The sequence below is a fragment of the Ciona robusta genome, chromosome 1 (assembly GCF_009617815.1).
Source record: "Ciona robusta chromosome 1, ASM961781v2".
In the NCBI taxonomy this organism is placed as follows: domain Eukaryota; kingdom Metazoa; phylum Chordata; class Ascidiacea; order Phlebobranchia; family Cionidae; genus Ciona; species Ciona robusta.
This window is the reverse complement of record NC_143235.1, coordinates 1,160,843-1,176,903: the sequence shown is the minus strand read 5'-3', so window position 1 is coordinate 1,176,903 and position 16,061 is coordinate 1,160,843. Positions and strand designations below refer to the sequence as shown.

The 16,061-nt window shown below is 35.9% G+C and overlaps 2 protein-coding genes across 3 annotated transcripts; both read right to left on the bottom strand.

Annotated features, from left to right (window-relative positions):
- Positions 1 to 110: 110 nt before the first annotated feature.
- Positions 111 to 5,604, bottom strand: LOC149741158 (BPI fold-containing family C protein-like). 2 transcript variants are annotated; one of them, XM_089893796.1, is made up of 13 exons: positions 5,422 to 5,603; positions 5,128 to 5,236; positions 4,566 to 4,694; positions 4,420 to 4,510; positions 4,065 to 4,202; positions 3,567 to 3,630; positions 3,304 to 3,433; positions 2,578 to 2,716; positions 2,106 to 2,185; positions 1,624 to 1,765; positions 1,325 to 1,499; positions 639 to 715; positions 111 to 239 (listed from the first exon to the last, which is right to left on the bottom strand). In XM_089893796.1, exons 1-13 carry the CDS (start codon positions 5,546 to 5,548, stop codon positions 192 to 194), a joined length of 1,449 nt encoding a protein of 482 aa, XP_089749922.1. In that variant the 5' UTR covers positions 5,549 to 5,603; the 3' UTR covers positions 111 to 191. The 2 variants fall into 2 exon arrangements, with proteins under 2 accessions (XP_089749922.1, XP_089749923.1); XM_089893797.1 differs by lacking the exon at positions 4,065 to 4,202 and having other exon boundaries at positions 5,422 to 5,604.
- Positions 5,605 to 6,457: 853 nt separating this feature from the next.
- Positions 6,458 to 14,530, bottom strand: LOC149741157 (bactericidal permeability-increasing protein-like). Its single transcript, XM_089893799.1, has 13 exons — positions 14,357 to 14,530; positions 13,775 to 13,883; positions 13,093 to 13,221; positions 12,264 to 12,354; positions 11,617 to 11,754; positions 10,989 to 11,052; positions 10,457 to 10,586; positions 9,053 to 9,191; positions 8,445 to 8,524; positions 7,956 to 8,097; positions 7,668 to 7,842; positions 6,995 to 7,071; positions 6,458 to 6,588 (listed from the first exon to the last, which is right to left on the bottom strand). Exons 1-13 carry the CDS (start codon positions 14,457 to 14,459, stop codon positions 6,541 to 6,543), a joined length of 1,425 nt encoding a protein of 474 aa, XP_089749925.1. The 5' UTR covers positions 14,460 to 14,530; the 3' UTR covers positions 6,458 to 6,540.
- Positions 14,531 to 16,061: the final 1,531 nt, after the last annotated feature.

Below are 16,061 nucleotides of genomic sequence, written 5' to 3'. Positions count from 1 at the left end.
GGTTATTTTGTTTTCCTAAGATCTGTACTGTTACCAAATTGAGGCATTTACTATAATTGCTTCCTTACTAAAGAAAACACTGGCAGACGAAATTAACGAAACCTGACATGCAGTATTAAGGTTAATCATTTATTAATGTTTTGTAAAGTGTCGACGGTATACGTGTGTCACCACGCCTAACCATCGATGTTCTAGTTCTCGAAAGCACCTTCCACGTCCCCAGATATTTCCATAGCCCCCTGTGGTATAAACGTTTTAATATTCTGTTACTTCAGCTACCAACTAATGTAAATAATCTTTCAACGGAACATCTGGTGTAAATATGTAACTTGTTCCCGACCATTCGTCCGCCATCCGGCGAGACTTCATCATGGAATGTTTTGCGGTTAAAAGAATATCTAGAGGTTTTATGAACTGTAATATCGTAGGGTGGGGTAAGATAGTGCATGTTTTCACTCTGTTTTCTCGTCCCGTTTGGTAATAAGCAAAGAAAATATTTACAGAATTATGTAACCGTAGCCCGCGACTCTATAAATAGTGTTGTTAATTGTTCAAAACGTCATCAGAAAATTTGTAATTTAGGGGCAAACGATATCCCATCTTACCCCACATTAGTATATTAAAATACTTGCATGTACCTGGAGCATCGAAATTTCAAGATTGGTGTAACGGAGCCCGTAAATCGGTGGGATCTCAAAACCAGTAAAGATCACACCTGTAAAAGATATATAATATAAACACATCTGATTTAAATATACTGTAAGGTGGGGAAGACGGGACACCTTTTAACTCCATTTTCTCGCTCCATTTAGTAGTAAACAAAGAACATTCAAAGAGTTGTAAAACTATATCCTCACGACTCCCATAGACCGTTGTTAATTGTTTAAAATACGATCAGGATACTTGGATATTATGTGCTAAAGGTGCCCGTCTTTCCCACCCTAATACATACGGTATTTAAATAAATATTACTTGTTTAATTTCTCGTGCCGTACAACAACATTATATCTTATAACATGGATGTTCTGTTTCATACACCTCATGTCCGCTTACGAATTACCACCTATATAGCTTTTGTTTTATGGCTAACAATTTGTACAAGCCATTATAATCGTTTATGGTCAATTGCCTTGTCCAAGGACTCGTAGCACCAAAAATGATGGCAGGAATATTAAACCAAGTTACCCACGGTTAGCATGCGTGGTAACTCGTAAGTTGGCTCAAGGTGTATAAAACAGAACACCCGTGTTATAAAGACTGTCGTTTTCTAACCACACGAAGGTAAAGCAAGTTACATTCATTATTCCCCCAACAAAGTCCTTACTGTTTAATGTCGGTATAAGTTGGTTTTGAACAACTATATTCAGCAATGCCTTAAACCCAGGCAAGTTAACTGAACCAACTGTGCTTCTTTGAATGCTTAAAGTGTATTCAACTGAAGTGATCTGTGCGTGAACAGTGGTGCCCGATGCCGACGCAGTTCCATGAAGGATCGAATCCTATAATTGTAATTATAATTGTTGATGAAAACAACAATACATAATGATTTAGGTCCTAGATGTCCCATATTACCCCACATTTCTACATAAAAAGCGGATTTAAATTAATTAAAACAATACTTACAGCGTCTATAACGAGAGCAGCTTCCAGCGTCCCTGTGTTGTTCACCAGCATCGTTAACTCCAGTATTCCTGCAATTGCGACGTCCGATTCGGCAATTGTTACATTTGGGGGGTTTAGCACGGATAGCATAAAGAGCATGGGCCTGGAAATGAAATGTAAATATTTAGGTGGTAAATCGCGTATTGTAAATACATAAGTGATAACTCGTAAGTGACCACTTGGTTAAGGCATGTTTGTGGGCATATGTGTCCTTGGACAAGACACCTATTCGATTTGCTCCAACCCAGTGGTCACTAATGCGGATTGTTTAAAAAGTCAACAGCTAGTCGTCCAAAAGTACGTGGTAACTTGTCAGCGGGCACGAGGTTTATTGAACAGAACACCCTCGTTATAACGACTGTCGTTGGTGTCCATGCGAGGATCAATAATTTACTTTAATTCATTCGTGTGTAACATCAGTTTTATATAGAAATGTTTCATACTTAGTTCCATATTGAAGAAATCCTGGAATAAAAATGCTCAGTATTGCTGTGTTAACCGATGTTCCGAGAAGGGTTAAAATCTGGAGGTGAAATTAAATGTGAACAACGATATAGCATATAGGTAGCATATAACGTTAATATACCATAATAACGAAAAAATCAGTTAATTAAAATATAACCGTGCAGTATAAAATGTATTCCATTTGATAATTTTATCTAACTAGGTAAAAATTTATAGTAGGCTGAGCAAAGACAGGACACCTTTAGCTCATAATATCCTAGTATCCTGATTGTGTTTTTAAAAATTAACAACAGTCTATGAGAGTCGTGAGGATACGGTTTTATATTTTTTTTAATGTGCCTTGTTTACTACTAAATGGGACGAGAAAATGGATCTAAAATGTGTCCAACTTTCCCCACCCTACTGTAAAACATAATTTTATTTATATCTGTTTGGATATAGAAAACTTACCTGCCGTGGAGAAAGAGCCAGCAACCCGTTATCGTACATGGAATGTAGCAGAGTATTTGTAGCGTATTCGCCAACCATCATTTTAAGCATTCCGTTTGAATTTGTAAAATGGGGAAGCGGTGTTCTTTGAAACGTGTAACTGTATATAGTAAAATAATCTCAAATTGTGAATGTTATAACATTTTTGTAAAAATATATGGTATAGTACTGCATTTTTCAAAAAAATTCGTGGTCGTAAAAATGGGCCAACCAAAACGTATTAACATTTTCTGTATTGCTGGGTTTATAATTGCATATGTACATGTGTATATGTCAAAGATATGTGTGGACGTTAATTAAGCAAACAACAATGTTTCTTTGGTTTTACCAGCTTCAAATACGGTCTAATTTAAATTTCGGAACTGCACATTATTAAACACGCCGTGTGCTTTTAAATTCTCGGAGTTCGTTGATTATTGCGGCTCCTGTAGCCGTGTTTATCAGGCGTGTTTTCATGCGCTCAGCTGCGACTGTTCAGTTTCAATCGTATAATGACAGTGTATTTCAACATTGTTTGTGATAGTATAGTGTAATTAAAAAAAGAAAAACTAGTTAGACAAAAAAATTCAGAGCTGCATAGGAAGGTTTAGTGATATGTTTATTATAGTATAACTATAATACTGAATAGTTGAAACCAAGGAATGCCACGTAGGATAAATACTATGAACAGTAAGTTTTTTGCTTTACCTTACTCTTGGATTATTCACTGGGTAGCATTTTCCATTCAAACCAATCTGTAGACTTCCATAGGTTACCGAAGGAGGGCCATACGCTGATATGTCAACACTTATAGTTGTGGATAACGGTAAGCCGGCAGCTGTAAATCAAATTTAAAACCACTCAGTTTTTGTTAATTTGTTACAGCCTATATAGAGTATTAGGATTTCGTGTAAAGATGTATTTCGTAACATATCATATAGACGACTTTAACACTGTGATGTTGTACTTACCAATGCTTGTTGCAATGAACCTGTTGACGTTTCCTATTAAGAAAGCATCGGTTCCGTTGCAAACCTATGCAACATATTTTAAATACGTTGTTTATATAAAGTAGAATATGGAAAGACGGGACCTTTAGCACATAATATCCAAATATCCTGATCGTGTTTTAAACATTTAACAACGGTCTTTGGGAGACGTGGGGATACGGTTTTATAATTCTTTGAAATCCTTTGTTTACTACTAAATTGGAATAAAAAAATAGAATAAATAGGTGTCCCATCTTCCCACACCTTACTCTATTATATATTTGTACCGTTTTCTGTATGGTAGTTATATTTTATGAATATATTTTAAAAGATGCACACTCATGCCATTGCTAATGTTTGCAAGCGTCGAAACCGCTTTTTTAATGTTCTTAAACGGTGGATTATTTATCTCTCTAATACCAGCGTAGTGCGTATATAGATAACTGTGTTTAGTTTACATGCCTTAATGTGTCAACTTACTACAGAAGGAATAGCTTGTTGTAAATCACTTGCAATCATCGTTTTAAGATTGCTTGTATGACTCGCGGATAAAGTTGGTGTGATTGCATTAATAATAGGTTGCCCGGTTGGTTGTACATTACAAAGTACAGTTGACGCCTGTTGCATGAAAACTACGTAAACACCTATATAGCGCAAATACAACAGCGAGTAAAAGCCAATTCCAAACAACTAGGATAATTATTAAAGTAAAAAAAAGATGTGCAGGGTTTAAAAACCATTTCAAAGTGATTAAATACATTTTGAAAAAGTATTTGAATACATTTAAAAACATTTCATGAAGTAAATATGAAAACGTATGATTGTAAAGACTTACCACAAAAACACCATTAACGTTGTTCAGTCTCACCAACTCGGCAATATTGATCGATCCGAAGGTAAAAGATAGGCTTCCGGCGGACACAAGGCTGAAATTTGTATTTGTTTATTTTAATTTTTATTAAAGTGTATCGTTGATTATACCTGGTGCATGAGAAAACCACGTATGTTCCTTGTAGATTAAGAGTCAATGTATTGGAATGAAATGAAACGATGTTTGGTGAGATGCCATGCAACCCGGACTGGCTTATTCCAATCGATGATACAGTAATGCTGTAAAGAAATACCTGTCACATACTGGACGGAGGTCCATAACTCGGATTTTAAATGTTCAGAAAGTTGTTATTGCGTTTTTTAACTATTAAACGGTACTAAATTTGCTGTTTATATTTTACTTTTATTATATTACAAGTATGTAAAAAAAACATTAAATGAAATATAATTATATTATCTCATTTACGAATAAAACATATTTAGTAGGGTGGGGGATAAGAGACACTTTTAGCACATAATATATAAATATCCTGATCATGTTTCAAACCAAAAAAAAGTCTATATGGTAGTTGTAAGGAAACGGTTTTATAATATTTTTGAATGTTCTTTGTTTACTACCAAATGGGACGGGAAAATAGGTTGAGAAGGTGTCCCAATTTTCCCCACTCTACTATACCCGATAAGATATTTTACTTTTCATATAATTTCTTACTTGGTAAGGGCGTACGTATAAGTGTCTGATCCAACATTGTAACAGTGTTGAACATCGCTAAAGTTTAGTCTGGCGTTGCTTTCCACATAGCTGACGATTTGGTCTTTCACTGTAAGATAATCCCGTATTGGTACCAAAACTACACTAAAACACAATATAAAACGAGCAGCAGTTAAAAAGCTAATGCGCACGAGTTTCAATTTCGGCGTAACTTTTTTACTCTGTCCTAAAACGCTATAGAAAGGCAACACGTTCAAAACAGTAGGTTTACCGCATTAGTTATAATCCGCTTACCGAAATTATACAAAGCTGAGTTCCCTTTCAATCGAAGTCCCGGGTTGTCACATAAATATGGAGGAAGTAGCAGAACAATTGCTACAAGATATTTAAGTATCATTTTAAGCAAACCAAGGTAATACATGCTCAAACTATTGCCGCTATAATTTTACAACATTCCTTTAAAACGGAAGCTCTATTATTCATAAAACCGTATTCCACGACTTACATAGACCGTTGTTAATTGTTTAAAACACGATTAGAATATTTGACTTTATATATGTGCTAAAGGTCTCTTCCTCCACCCTACTATATGTCTTCATATATTAACTGTTCCTATATATCTACGTTAAATCTCAAAAGCAAAATTGGTTCACCAGTTTTCCTCCATATGCATGTTCAATCAGACCCTCTAGGCAATGAATGTTTGCACCAACTGATACGCAACGGTAGAAATAAATTTTGCATCCCGAGGCAAAATTCCAAGTTGAATTTATTTGGATTAAAATCTGCACTTGTGCTTGTTTTTGAACTCGTAAATGTCAGCTATATGGATATACAGTATATGTAATTTGTATTTTTATAATCATCTGCTTTAAAGACATATAATAGGGTGGGGGGGAGACGGGACACCTTTTATCTCTATTTTCTCGTCCCGTTTAGTAGTAAAAAAAGAACATTAAAGAAATTATGAAACTATATGTCCATAACTCCCATTGACCGTTAGTAATTGTTTAAAACACGATTAGGATATTTAGATATTATGTGCTAAAGGTGTCCCATTTTCCCCCAACCTACAATATAAACTTTGTTGTAGCGCGCGTGTTTATACCAACTTGCAGTTTTGTTTGCAAAACAGCCATCAGAATGTTGTATAGAATATTTGTGTTTGGTTTAAAACATTGAGGGTATAAATGTAACGTAAGACACAAGTTTTTAAGTAGTTGCCTATTTTGTTTTCCTAAGATCTGTACTGTTACCAAATTGAGGCATTTACTATAATTGCTTCCTTACTAAAGAAAACACTGGCAGACGAAATTAACGAAACCGGACATGCAGTATTAAGGTTAATCATTTATTAATGTTTTGTAAAGCGTCGACGGTATGCGTGTGTCACCACGCATAACCATCGATGTTCTAGTTCTCGAAAGCACCTTCCACGTTCCCGGATATTTCCATAGCCCCCTGTGTATAAAGGTTTCAATATTCTGTTACTTCAGCTACCAACCAATGTAAATAATCTTTCAACGGAACATCTGGTGTAAATATGTAACTTTTCCCGACCATTCGTCCGCCATTCGGCGAGACTTCATCATGGAATGTTTTGCGGTTAAAAGAATATCTAGAGGTTTTATGCATGCCAAAACTGTAATATCATAGGGTGGGGTAAGATAGTGCATGTTTTCACTCTGTTTTCCCGTCCCGTTTGGTAATAAGCAAAGAAAATATTTACAGAATTATGTAACCGTAGCCCGCGACTCTATAAAATAGTGTTGTTAATTGTTCAAAACGTCATCAGGAAATTTAGAATTTAGGGGCAAACGATATCCCATGTTACCCCACATTAGTATATTAAAATACTTGCATGTACCTGGAGCATCGAAATTTCAAGATTGGTGTAACGGAGCCCGTAAATCGGTGGGATCTCAAAACCAGTAAAGATCACACCTGTAAAAGATATAATAAACACATCTGATTTAAATATACTGTAAGGTGGGGAAGACGGTACACCTTTTAACTACATTTTCTCGCTCCATTTAGTAGTAAACAAAGAACATTCAAAGAGTTGTAAAACTATATTCTCACGACTCCCATAGACTGTTGTTAGTAGTTTAAAACACGATCAGGATATTTGGATATTATGTGCTAAAGGTGTCCCTCTCCCCTACCCTACTACATACGGTATTTAAATAAATATTACTTATTTATTTTCTCGTGCCGTACAACAACATTATATCTTATAACATGGATGTTCTGTTTTATACACCTCATGTCCGCTTACGAATTACCACCTATATAGCTTTTGTTTTATGGCTAACAATTTGTACAAGCCATTATAATCGTTAATGGTCAATTGCCTTGTCCAAGGACTCGTAGCACCAAAAATGATGGCAGGAATATTAAACCAAGTTACCCACGGTTAGCATGCGTGGTAACTCGTAAGTTGGCTCGAGGTGTGTTTAAAACAAGAACACCCGTGTTATAAGACTGTCGTTTTCTAACTACGCGAAGATGTTCATTCATTCCCCCAACAAAGTCCTTACTGTTTAATGTCGGTATAAGTTGGTTTTGAACAACTATATTCAGCAATGCCTTAAACCCAGGCAAGTTAACTGAACCAACTGTGCTTCTTTGAATGCTTAGAGTGTATTCAACTGAAGTGATCTGTGCTTGAACAGTGGTGCCCGATGCCGACGCAGTTCCATGAAGGATCGAATCCTATAATTGTTGATGAAAACAACAATACATAATGAATTAGGTTCTAGATGTCCCATATTACCCCACATTTCTACCTAAAAAAGCAGATTTAAATTAATTAAAACAATACTTACAGCGTCTATAACGAGAGCTGCTTCCAGCGTCCCTGTGTTGTTCACCAGCATCGTTAACTCCAGTATTCCTGCAATTGCGACGTCCGATTCGGCAATTGTTACATTTGGGGGGTTTAGCACGGATAGCATAAAGAGCATGGGCCTGGGAATGAAACGTAAATATTTAGGTGGTAAATCGCGTATTGTAAATACATAAGTGATAACTCGTAAGTGACCACTTGGTTAAGGCATGTTTGTGGGCATATGTGTCCTTGGACAAGAAACCTATTGAATTTGATCCAACCCAGTGGTCACTAATGCGGATTGTTTAAAAAGTCAACAGCTAGTCGTCCAAAAGTACGTGGTAACTTGTCAGCGGGCACGAGGTGTATGAAACAGAACACCCTCGTTATAACGACTGCTGTCGTTGGTGTCCATGCGAGGATCAATAATTTACTTTAATTCATTCATTCGTGTGTAACATCAGTTTTATATAGAAATGTTTCATACTTAGTTCCATAGTTAAGAAATCCTGGAATAACAATGCTTAGTGTTGCTGTGTTAACCGGTGTTCCGAGAGTGGTTAAAATCTGGAGGTGAAATTAAATGTGAACAACGATATAGCATATAGGTAGCATATAACGTTAATATACCATAATAACGAAAAAATCAGTTAACCAAAATATAAACGTGCAATATAAAATGTATTCCATTTGATAATTTTATCTAACTAGGTAAAAAAATACAGTTGGGGAAAGACGGGACACCATTAGCACATAACATCCTAGTATCCTGATCGTGTTTTTAAAAATCAACAACAGTCTATGAGAGTCGTGAGGATACGGTTTTATATATTTTTTCAATGTGCCTTGTTTACTACTAAATGGGACGAGAAAATGAAGCTAAAATATGTCCCATTTTTCCCACCCTACTGTATAAAAAAACTTTAGTTATATCTGTTTGAATACAAAAAAGAATATCCTATAAATAAAAGAGCGGAGAGAAGGGAATTAACACCAAAATTACAGACATTAAAAACATGCTACGGTAAAAAATTTAGTAAAAGTATTGAATAAAAGCGAAAGTTTTCCCTCTTCCCCACTCTACTGTAAACTTACCTGCCGTGGAGAAAGAGCCAGCAACCCGTTATCGTACATGGAATGTAGCAATGTATTTGTAGCGTATTCGCCAGCCATCAATTTAAGCATTCCGTTTGAATTTGTAAAACTGGGAAGCGATGTTCTTGGGAACGGGTGACTGTAATAAAGTGGGTTTAGAAACCATTTACTGATTTGTATTGTTTGAAATTATTCTTTAAAAATCACCCACAGAGTTGCATGCGTGGTAACCCATAGGCGTGATAACTCACAAGTATGAAACAGGAAAGTCGTTTTCCGCCCACGCAAGGATAAAGCAAGTTAGTTGCATTGATTCATTCATTCAATTACATGACAGTGCTGTTAACTGCTGTACTGCTATAGGAACTGAGATCCATTAAACAGTTATGCGCACTTGTTAAAAATCTAAATGAATCTAAATTCTCGCTTTTCGTCAACATGCTTTTTCTGCTTAAGTTTAGCAGACTTGTTTTCTCGCTTTTCGTTGAAAGCGTCCAGTTCAATCATTTCCTCAGTTATAACTTTTAACTATACCGGTACGGCATAGTATTAGTGTAACGTTGTAAGTCTATATATTCCTTACCAGTTAGTTAAAGATAAATTGTCAGTCAGTGAGAGGCGTTTTTTTACTATAAAATAAACAGCATGTTGTGTTGGTGTATTTACATTATTACAATACTGTACATGATAGTTGTGTATTGTGACGTAATAATGTTTAAGAATCTAGCAGCTGGGAGCTTTAAGTGATATGTTGTTGCTGTATTAATGTAGTGAAGTTAGGACATGTGAATATGAGCTGTTTTGTCCGTAACTGCTACTGTTACCAGAACAAAGTGATTGTCACGCAAGCCACAATAACAGTAAGTTTTATTAGTGCATGCCCACTATGTTCACTATGTCCGCTATGTCCACAATATATTCAGTATGTCCACTAGTTAATATTGTGGACATAGCGGACAGTGAATATTGTGGACATAGTGAATACTGTGGACATAGCGGACTTAGCGGACATAGCGGACATAGTGAATATTGTGGATATAGCGGACACGCACTAATTAAAGGGACCCGTAAGTTGTTTGGAATGTTTGATATACTATTTATGGTTAGTAGTTAAGAGTTATTAGTTTGGGGTTATGGAGCAGTAATTATATGGGTTACCGTTAGAGGTTACAGTTTATACGAGTTAGTGGTTGGTTGGTACGTTTAGAGGTTGGCAGCAGATAACATAGGGTATGTGGAAAGTGGACACCAATGTATTTAGCCTTTAAAACTGAAAAAAACTTTCTAATTTCGTTCCGAATCGCGAAATTTATGCTTTAATTTAAAACAAAATTTTGGCAAAAAAGTTTCGGAATTTTAAAATTAAAAATCCAGAGAAATTTTTTTTTACTATCATTGCTTTACCTCATTCCTGGATCATTCACTGGGTAGCATTTTCCATCCAAACCAAACTGTAGACTTCCATAGGTTACCGAAGGAGGGCCATACGCTGATATGTCAACACTTATAGTTGTGGATAACGGTAAGCCGGCAGCTGTAATTTAAAATTGCTGTATAACAGTTAAGCGGACTTTATTGGTTAGGAATTGTTAGTTACGTGTTACTGTGTATTGGTTAGTATATTAAGAATTTAGGGGTTATAGTACTACCGTTTAGAATAGGTGCTGAAAATGCATTTTCACGTACGCGCAGAATGAAAGTATAGATCAGTTTGCAAAGAATACTTAGTACGCGCGTAAAGCAACGCCTCGCGATTGTTTGGTGTAAACTTAATAAGGTGTTCGCGTACCACCTGGGAGACCTTCGCCTACCACTATAGTGTTGTACAGTTTGGGAACCACTGGTTTGGATAAAGCAGAGGAGGATTCTTTACTGGCACCGCTTTTTGTATTATGGAAAGTTTATATATGCAGAAACATTATAGTGTTGTACTTACCAATCCTTGTAGCAACGAAACTGTTGATGTTTCCATTTAAGAAGGCGTCGACGCCGTTGCAGACCTTTGTATAAAATATATAGTCGGGTGGGGGAACATGGGACACCTTTAGCACATAATTTCTAAGTCTCCTGATCGGGTTTTGAACAATTAACAACAGTTTATGAAAGTCGTGAAGATACGGTTTTATAATTCTCTGATTGTTCTTTGTTTACTACCAAATAGGACGAGAAAATAGAATGAAAAGTTGTCCCATCTTCCCCCATGCTACTATACCACAACTCAACCTACCGTTATACGTGGGATATAGTTATGCAGGGTGTTTTGGAAGTCACTGTTTGGTGTTTAGAAAAATTAAGAAGGGTACAAGCCCGTTTTGAGGCTAACAGCGGTCGCTATCAACATCATTTAAATTGTCCTTTATATTTACCTACTGAATTCTGTACTGAAACATATTTGTTCATAAATTTGTAAGTGCACAGTGATTTTCCGAACACCCTGTGTTTGTATGCAATATGCATATATTATACAAGATCCGCCGATACTTTTTTCTTTACTCAAAACCACTCATATATAGCGTATACCTATTCATGTATATACAGAACCGTGTATAGTTGAAGGAACTTACTGTAGATGGAATAGCTTGTTGTAAATCACTTGCAATCATCGTTTTAAGATTGCTTGTATGACTCGTTGATAAAGTTGGTGTGATTCCATTAATAATAGGTTGCCCGGTTGGTTGTACATTACAAAGTTGAGTTGACGCCTATAGCATGAAAAAATATGTAAACACCTTGCGAATGATTCGTCAATCTAAATCTATGGTAAAATCAAAGCATAGAGACCACTATCATATTTGGCATAAGAAGGTTTTAATGATAAATACGGATTTAAATAAAATATGTATATACAGAAGCTTTGAAAACCATGAATTGTATTCTCGACTAAGACCGACTAAACTATAGTTTTCGCACGAATTTCGCAGTCGGTAAATATTAAGTTACTTCTGTAAGAAGTGAGAAACAGTGACCGCGACCGACTATAGCTGCGATACGAAAGAAGCATCCAAGCAGTTACGAAACAGGGGCCGTGACGGGCATTGCTGTAAGACTTAAACCACGTGGAATAGAAATAATACATGCATTTTATGAAGTGCTTATAAAAACGTATAAAATTATAAATCTAACTACGTGTCGTATCATGAACTGCATTGTTTTATAGGTGTAAACCGTGTATGTATTATAAAAGATTTCATTATAATATGAATTAACTTACCACAAAAACACCATTAACGTTGTTCAGTCTCACCAACTCGGCAATATTGATCGATCCGAAGGTAACAGATAAGCTTCCGGTGGACACAAAGCTAAAACCGCAGTGTTAATTTACTAACTGTTCATCACCAGCATAGAAACGCATATAATATATAGTATTTTAGGGTAAGGTGGTTCATTTTTTAATCTATTTTTAAATAGTCCAACTGCGGGGGGGCACACAAAGAACGGTCAAAAAATTATCAAACTGTATCCGCACGATTCCTATAGACCGTTGTTAATTGAATGACTGAATGTAACTTACTTTATCCTCGCGTGGCCGGAAAACGACAGTCGTTATAACACGGGTTTAACACCTCGTGCCAGCTTACGAGTTACCATGTATGTTACTTTGTGGGTGATTATTTTTTTTGGATTTTTTTAATTTTTAAGGTATGGCTGATAATTTGGACAACCCATTGGTGACCACTGGGTTGGAGCAATTGCCGTTAAGTGTCTTGCCCAAAGACACATACGCCCACAATGGTAGCAGCGACGAGCCTTGGACCCATTACCTCTGGGTTACAGGCAAGCGCGCTAACCACTACGCCACGGCGCCGGACGTTTGTTTAAAACACGATCAGGATATTTCGATATTATATAGTAAGATGGGTTAAGACGAGACACTTTAAATTATAATACGAAAATATCCTGTTCGTTCTATATGAGAGTAGTGAGGATGCGGTTTTATAGTTCTTTGAATGTTCTTTGTTTACTACCAAATGTGACGAGAAAATAGAATGAAAAGATGTCCCATCTTTCCCCATTCTACTATATTTTGTTGGTTGTACCTGTTGGCTGAGAAAACTGTGTATGTTCCTTGTAGATTAAGAGTTAATGTCTTGGAATAAAATGAAACGACGTTTGGTGAGATGCCATGCAACCCGGCCGCGCCTATCCCAATCGATGATACAGTAATGCTGTAAAGAAAAAATGAAATATTTCTTAAAAGAGGTCTGTTTATTTTTATATTTGATGTACAGTGTTTTGATCTACCATGCTAAATGCATATATACGACCTTAAACCGTTTCAACGTCCCACTAAAAGAAAATCGTTACCGTTTCGTATTTGTGTCTTTACAGGAACTGTTGTTAGGGGTGTCTTTATGAATGAATGAATGAATGAATGAATGAATAAATGAATGTAACTTGCTTTATCTTCGCGTGGCCGGAAAACGACAGTCGTTATAACACGGTGGTAACACCTTGTGTCAGTTTACGAGTTACCATGTATGTTACTTTGTGAAGGATTATTTTTTTTTGATTTTTTTATGTATTGATGATTATTTGGACAACCCATTAGTGACCACTGGGTTGGAGCACAATGGCAGCGTCGAGCCTTGAACCGATTAAACTCGCCATAAAATGTCTTTAATTCCCCATAAAGTAAAAAAAGTAACAATACCGGCATATCATATAAAACTAAAAAAATAAATTTCGCAAACCTGCCGGCCGCTAATATAATTTCCTTACTTGGTAAGGGCGTACGTATAAGTGTCTGATCCAACATTGTAATCGTGTTGAACATCGCTGAAGTTGAGTCTGGCGTTGCTTTCCACATAGCTGACGATTAGGTCTTTCACTGCGAAATAAGAGTAAGACGTTATTAGTAATATTATATAGTAGGCTGGGGTAAGATGGGGCACCTGTAGCACATAATATCCAAATATCTTGATCGTGTTTTAAACAATTAACAACGGTCTATGGGAGTCGTGAAGATACAGTTTTATAATTCTTTGAAAGTTCCTTATTTACAACCAAATGGGACGAGAAAATTGAATGAAAAGTTGTCCTATTTCCCCCCTGTACTATATCATGTTAGTATATCGTTTAATATTCTCAGTTTGGTGTCTCCAGTCATCTATATCGTTGTAAGGTGGTTCATATTTTGCTTTTCTAATCGTTAAAAACAGATAAAAGCGTGGCTGATAAACTTACAATACAATATATTATTTAATTGTGTTGAATTAAAACAAACTAAAGTGTAATTGGAAAAAAAAAGCCGTGCGTAACGACATTTTAAAAAGTATGTTTATGTAATGTTATTCCTCTAACCGAAGTTATACAAAGCCGAGTCTCCTTTGACACGAACCCCAGGGTGGTCACAAGAACCTAATGACAACAGCAGAGAAAATGCTGCGAGAGCTTTTAGCAACATTTTAAACAAGTCCAGTTAACCCTGCTGTGTATTCCTAAACTTGCTAACTTAACAGCAATGTAACAAATTTAAATTTAAAAAGTTAAAAACTAGATTAAAAACTTAGCTATCTCGTGTAACTTTAAACCGATATAACTTAACTAAATGCCCCAAATGATCTGACAATATATATCTTCCATAATAACGTTTTCTCCAAATACAAATACGTCCAATTTAAAGGCAATAGTTGCGTACCTAGTTTCTTCTATTTATGCCAATCCGACCCTCTAGGCAAAATGAACTTTATTAACGTTTGCACCAACCGACACGCAACGTCAAAAATTTGATTTTGGATCCTGAGGCGAAATTTCAAGTTGAATATATTTAGATTAAAATCTGACGTTGTGTTTGTTACTCTTGATTGTCAACTGTACGATTGCGTTTAAAGTGTATTCACGCTATACAACTCCTATAATGTACATGTCCTTTCATTAACGAGTATACGTATTCTTTACGAATTTGTGTACACTAATTTTCGTTTTTGGAAACTATATAGGCAAACAAATAATAATAATTATGCAGATACATCACTTTTTGTTCAATACTGGTATTTTGACTGAATGTGAAAAGTCAAATTTTTACCGTTTTTGCTTTTCTTTTCTCGAAATTGTTAGTGGTAATAACACGATTACTCGACATTTGCAACATAGGATAGGAGAGTCCAGAGACTACTAAAACGAAGTTTTCAATTGTGTTCCATAAGGTCCTTGTACTAATGCTACCTTTATAGTTTGTTTCATTCTTCTTGCAAGTTGTGTTTCGGTCATTCCTGTACGGCGGCAACACTGCCTTTATGCTGACAACGTTCCCAGAGAAATACTTTGGAAAACGGTTGTTTTATTACCATTCTACTCGGTTTGCTTCCTATTTCTGCAATACCCTCCTTTTGATGCCGTAACAAATATATACGGTGGGGACTTTACTGTTATGAATGTTGCTATGCTGATCGTTTCAGTTGTAACAACAATTCATCCTATAGTATTATATGTGAGACCAGTTATGGCCACAAAATAATACCAATAAAAGTTAACATTGACAAACTAAAGTATTTGTACATATAGTGGGTTGGGGAAAATGGGACATCTTTCCATTCTATTTTCTCGACCCATTTGGTAGTAAACGAAGAACATTCAAAGAATTATAAAACCATATCCTCAGGACTCACATAGACCGTTGTTAATTGTTTAAAACAAGATCAGAATAATCGGGTATTTTGTACGAAAGTTGTTGGACCCCACCCCACAGTACATAGTATTTCAGTATATGTGATCATTTAGTTTAATAAACGATATTTGTTTTCTTTTTTTTGTTATGGCAGAAAAATGTTCCACTGACATAACCTATGTATTTCTCTTTAACTGTCCTGCATGTTTTTATTATTGCTCTCTTGTTGTCGATGTGATCATATTCCAGCTATTAAAACACTGAAAACCTGAATAAACGAAACTTATTTGTTCTTTCCTCACGGAGAATTAATTAATACATAACTTTTATTTATCTCTTTGAAACGATAGCGAAGATCCAATTATTTACACAACAAAAAGAAGGGAATAAACAGCAAAG

Bases quoted from the DNA above. Each gene is read 5' to 3' on its own strand.
- LOC149741157 (XM_089893799.1), bottom strand. From the start codon at position 14,459: ATGTTGCTAAAAGCTCTCGCAGCATTTTCTCTGCTGTTGTCATTAGGT. The intron at 13,222-13,774 runs GTAAGGAAATTA...TTTTCTTTACAG, and splicing joins TATACGTACGCCCTTACCAA to CATTACTGTATCATCGATTG. The intron at 7,072-7,667 runs GTAAGGACTTTG...TATCTTTTACAG, and splicing joins ACTTATACCGACATTAAACA to GTGTGATCTTTACTGGTTTT.
- LOC149741158 (XM_089893796.1), bottom strand. From the start codon at position 5,548: ATGTATTACCTTGGTTTGCTTAAAATGATACTTAAATATCTTGTAGCA. The intron at 5,237-5,421 runs GTAAGCGGATTA...ATTATCTTACAG, and splicing joins CTCAGCTTTGTATAATTTCG to TGAAAGACCAAATCGTCAGC. The intron at 2,717-3,303 runs GTAAAGCAAAAA...TACTATATACAG, and splicing joins GTGAATAATCCAAGAGTAAG to TTACACGTTTCAAAGAACAC.